Genomic DNA, 5,843 nt, shown 5'->3' on the forward strand with positions numbered 1-5,843 from the left:
ATTCATCATAGTACAAAATGTCGCTGGAGCATTTGTCAAACCAAAAGGCATCACTTTAAATTCAAAGGCTCCATATCTGGTTACCACCGTAGTCTTTGCTTCGTCTCCCTCCTTGATCCGAACTTGCCAGTATCCGGACCTAAAATCAATTTTTGTGTAGTACTTCGCCCGACTTAGTTGATCGAAGTAAATCAGTAGGATAGGATAGCTATTCTTTACAGTAATCTTGTTGAAGGCTCGATAGTGCAGCACATCCTAAGAGAACCATCGACCTTTTTCTAAAACAATGCAGGAGTTCCATATGGCGACTTCACCAGCACAATGATTCCACTCTCCAACATTTCTCCCAATTGCTTCCTAAACTCTTCAAGCTCAGGCTGAGACATACGGTATGGTGCCCTAGCAGGAGGTTTGGCGCCTGGAATAAGTTCAATCTCATAATCAATCGTCCTCCTTGGTGGCAATTTCTTTGGTAATTCGTCCGGCATGATGTCCTCAAATTCTTTAATAAGCCTTTTAATGAGTTTTGGAATGAGACCATTCGCCTCTTCGATCTCTTCTAATCAAAGAGTGAACAAAAAAGAAGGTTCATTTCTCTTAAAACCCTTGCTAAATTGCATGGCTAAGATACTCTTCTCGCCCATCCTCCCAACCTGTGTAGGGATGACACACGGCTTATTACCTATCATCATTAACGAATCGGGCGAAGTAGCTTGAAATCATCCATCTGAACTGCAGATAAATTTGTCCTTTCCTTGAAAGGACCTGTTTTGATCAATACCGATTTCACTACTCCAGCTATTGGTTGAGCAGCGGAGTTGATTGCTATGACTTTTCCACTACCCTTTTCCAGAACAAGTCAGAGCCGCTCTATTTCGGTACATGCAAGGTAGTTGTGGGTAGCACCAGTATCCACCATAGCCTTAATTGGCTTCTCATTGATTTTTGCATCAATGTACATTAAGCCTTTGACCCTACAAATTCGAGCCTTCGCTTTTTCCATCTTTACCTCTTTCGATGGGACATCGTCTTTTTGAGCAATAGATGCGACAGTGTGTTGCACCGATATGAAAATGCCCCAACTACGCCCTCATCCTCTTCGGAGTCGATCTCGCTATGACAATTAGCCTGTGGGGCCTCTTTCTTTGAACTCGACCCGCGACTTACTAACTAACAATATGCATTCACCATCCGCTTCTGAGGACACTCCGACACCCGATGAGGTCCTTCACATAAAAAGCACTTCAATTTGAGAGTGGCATCAGTTCGGCCCTCCGTTGCTTTTCCTTTGTTCCAGTTGTTACTATTGCTGCCGTTAAAATTTCCTTGACGGTTATTATGATAGTTTCCCTGAAAGCCAGGGGTGCTTTGATAGGCTCCTTCTCTATTCTGAGAGTAACTCTCTCCCCCATTTGGGTTCGAACTCGGTCTGTAAGATCTGTTACCACCTCCAATTGCTTGATTACTCCCCGAAGGTCGATCTTTTCTAGATTCTGTTTGGTAGTCGCTCAAGCATTCAGCAGCTCCCATGTCCATGCTCAAATTGGTAACTTTCTGTCTTTGAAGTTCCGTGCGTGTCCATGGTTTCAACCCTTCCATAAAGGTAAAGAGCCTATCCTTTTCCGACATATCTCAAATATTCAGCATATGTCCTGAAAAAGATTTCACATACTCCCTGATAGAGCTTGTGTGTTTCAGGTCTCAAAGTGCCCGTCGAGTGTGATACTTGACATTTTTCCGGGAAAAACTACGATCTGATCGCTTCCTTGAGGAGATCCCAAGAATCTATTCGAACCCTATGGGCCTGAATATCAGGATATTTGGTTCGCCACCATAGTTTTTCATCTCCACCCACATACATGGTAGCTATAGTTACCTTTCTAGCTTCGTCCTCGATCGAAGCTGCGAGAAACTACTGTTCCATATCAAACAAGAAGTTTTCGACTTCTTTTGCATCACGTGCCCCTCCATAGGTACACGGTTCAGGAATTCTGAGTCTAGGAGCATAATTAGGTACGGGAACTTGCCCATTACCCACCGCACGTTGGAGTACCCGTAATTGAGCTCTCAGCGCTTCCATTTCATCCTGCAGATCAGGAATGATTGCAGCAGCTTCAGTCATTGCTGCGCAAGCCCTTTGGCTTGCATCTAGTTGGATGTGTAATCCATGAATCTCAGATTTGGCCATCTTGACTTTTTCCTCGAGACCTTCCAAAGTAAAGCACAACCTAGGAGTTGTCTCATCAAGCACATACACGCACTATTTAGTAGTACCCTTCTTTTGAGGCTCTACCACTTCAGTGGTGTGGGATGTAATTGGATCCATAGCTTTCTTATCGAGGGTCGTGAGCCACAGCTCTGATACCAACTTTCACAGGGTGCCTTTCTTCTTAACACAAAAAGGGACACTGTACGACAGTAATCTACTCCACTAGACTACCTTCCACCTTTTCTCGGTCGCGTCGGGACGAAAGAAAATTTGATTACAATTTTGTAGAAAAGTTACAATAGAGAATTTGAATACATTGAAAGTAAATTGAACATTTATTGATGAAAATTGAACATTACAATTAACGAAAGCAGAAAATTAAAATTGCTGGTGTAGGGGACGAACACCAGTGAGCTTGAAAAATTTTTGAATGACTAATATCCCCTATAATAGCATTCTGAACAAAAATCTTAAGTGACAAGAGTAGACGTTTAAAAGACGAGGAATCATACTAAACATTTACTAATATCAAAGCTATTTTACAATTGAAATAACTATTACAATGAAAAAAAATTACAACTTAAACTTGAAGTAATATTTACAATGTGCGGCCGAAGTTGGGCAAACTATGGCTGTGATAGTGTCAATGGACTAAGTAAAGCTGCGGTCCTTGACACCAAGGGAAGTTACAATCTCATCAAACTTTAAATTCCACTGTTGAGATGCTTTCTTGAGGCCATGATTTATTTAACTTGCATATCAAGTTTTCTTTTTCCTTAACAACAAAGCATTCAAGTTGTCTCAGGTAAACCTTTTCAGAAAGTTCTCCATTCAAAAATACTATCTTAACATCCATCTGATGAAGTTCCAAATTATAGTATACCACAAGTACCATAATAAATTGAAAAGAATCTTTCGATGAAACAGGTGAAAAGGTTTCAATATAATCGATTTCTTTTCGCTAAGTAAACCCTTTTGCAACTAATTTTGCTTTCTTTCATTCAAAATTTCCTTTCAAATCCAATTTGCTTTTGAAAATCAACTTATATCTATAGCTTTAGCATCTGGAGGAAGTTCCTAAATTCTATTCTGTTCCATAGAACTCATTTCATCTTCCGTAGCATTTATCCATTTATCTGCCTCAGGACTTATCAATGATGGATTATAAGTAACAAGATAAACAATAGGCTCAATAATAAAATCGCTCTCCATTAGATAGCTAATGTAATCATTTAGCAATACAGACCTCCTTTCTCTTTGCGATCTCCTAACTTCTTGGAGAAATTGGAAGTTCCTTTTGATTCCTTGGTTCTTTATTAACAACTTCAACTGGTTGAGAACCAACTTTTTCCTGTATAATACAAACTGGTACAACAACTTGATTTGGTTCAACAAAAAGTTCTCTCAATGTAGAACTCATACTATCACCAAAATCATTCTCCAGAAATTTTGCAGTGCTGTACTCAACAATTCTAGTACCACGATTTAGACAATAGAACTTATATCCTTTTGATCTGTCCAAGTACCCAATAAGATAATCAGGAGTGGATTTCGAGCCTAATTTTTTTTCAAAAGGATTATAAATCCTAACCTTGGCTAGACATCCCCCAAACTTTGAAATGAGCCAAATTGGCTTACATTATGACATAATTCGAAAGGTATCTTTGCAACAGCTTTACTTGGAATTCAAGTCAAAATATACATAGCAATTTTTAAGGCTTCATCCTATAGATATTCTAGCAAATTTGTTCTACCTATTATGCTCATAACCAAATCTTTCAGAGTCTATTATGTTTTTCAGAAATGACATTCTGTTCAGGTGTCCCTGGCATGGTGTATTAAACACTATTCCACACTCTTGTAAAACCTTTACAAAATCACTCAAGTTTTGACCAGACTCGTCATACTTTCCATAGTACTCACCACTACAGTCAGATATTACAATTTTGATACTTTTTTCACATTGTTTCTCTATTTCCATTTTGAAAATCTTGAATTTGTCAAGTGCACGGGATTTATTATTAATCGGGTAAACTTATCAATATCATGAGAAATCATCTACAAAAGTTATGAAATATGTGTTCCCACATATGATGGAAGGCAAAGGTTCACTAATTTCAGTATGTATCAAGTCCAAAATACCTACTAGTGGAACCTTTCCTTGTAGACTTAATTAGCTTTTCCCTTACACAATCCACACGTGTCAAAATCAGAGAAGTCTAAGGAGGAAAGTATCTCAACTTTTACCAATCTTTCTATTCTATCCATTGAAATGTGACACAACCGCTTATGCCACAACATAGAAGACGATTCACGAATTAGAGTCCTTTTTTTATACATTGGTAACACACGATACTCCATCAAAAGGAGCCAAAGACAATTTATATAAACCATTACATAAAAGGCCATTCACAATCAAACGAGAATTATTAAACAACTTAACCATCCCATTATCAAAATTAAAGGAAAAACCACAAGCATCAAGTTTGGATATAGAAATTAAATTTCGTCTCATTTACGGTACAAAAACTGTATTTTCAAAGCTATATAAATACTAGACTCCAAGAACAACTTTATTTTTCTTATAAATTCAATCTTCACTTGAACTCAATTTCTAACACACAAGCTCACTTCATTCTTACTTGGTCTTTGTTTGCTTGTGAACCCTGCAAAGAATTCGCAATATGAATACTAGCTCCCGAGTTTAACCACCAAGAATTCAAAAGTACATCTAAAAAAAGACTAAAAGCAAACTAAGGCCAAGGAAATACCTGCAGAATTCTTCTTTTTTTCTAACCAAGTTTTAAACTTAAAACAGTCTTTTTGCCAATGACCCTCCTATTTGCAAACTTGCATTGATCATTTTTCTTTATAATTCCTTTGGGACCACTAGAAGTCGACCTTTCAAAATTTGTATTCTACTGATTTCGGTGTGACTAATTGCCATTACGAAACTTAGATTTATGGTTATGCAAAGACCTCTTGCTTTTGTGATGGCTGAAAAGCTAATTGCACAGTTTCAACTAAGGATGGCAAAAAGGCTCGAGGGCTCGAGTCGCCCGTTGCCCGACCCGCAAAAAGCTTGAGCCGACCCGTGTAGCTCGCTAGCCGGATCGGAAAAAAAACCAGTTATAGCGTAAAAAGGCAGCTAGCTACTACCTTTTAAAGGGAGAGAAAAAAAAAAGGGGAAAAAATTGAGCCGGCTCGGCTCAGCCCGTTTTGGCTCGGTAAGGCCCGAGCCTCGATTTCTTGGCCTAGCTTTTGCTCGGCTCGGGCAAAAAAGGATTGTCTTCAAAAAGCTTGAGCCGAGCTCGAACCTTGATTTTCAGCTCGTGAGCCGACTCGTCTCGGCTCGTTGTCATCCCTAGTTTCAATAGCCTTACGCCACATCCTAAACTCCTCTTGGGCACAAACTACAATAAGGTCATTTAAATCTCATTTATCCCTCTGAGCATTGTATGCAACCTTAAACTGATTAAACTAACTAAGAAGGTTATTTAAAACACGATGGACTAGGAAATGTTCTATAATGGGAATATCAAGAGCCTTTAATTTAGATGATATATTTATCATCTTCATAACGTGCTCCCTAACACTACTTGTACCATTATATCTCATATTCACCAATTTGTCC

General features: G+C 38.7%; 1 protein-coding gene across 1 annotated transcript; it reads right to left on the reverse strand.

Moving 5' to 3' along the window:
• Positions 1–278: 278 nt before the first annotated feature.
• LOC111378776 lies at positions 279–689 on the reverse strand. Its single transcript, XM_023002012.1, has 2 exons — positions 632–689; positions 279–559 (listed from the first exon to the last, which is right to left on the reverse strand). Exons 1-2 carry the CDS (start codon positions 687–689, stop codon positions 279–281), a joined length of 339 nt encoding a protein of 112 aa, XP_022857780.1.
• Between the last annotated feature and the right edge of the window lie 5,154 nt (positions 690–5,843).

Source organism: Olea europaea, unplaced genomic scaffold (genome assembly GCF_002742605.1).
Source record: "Olea europaea var. sylvestris unplaced genomic scaffold, O_europaea_v1 scaffold187, whole genome shotgun sequence".
In the NCBI taxonomy this organism is placed as follows: Eukaryota; Viridiplantae; Streptophyta; class Magnoliopsida; order Lamiales; family Oleaceae; genus Olea; species Olea europaea.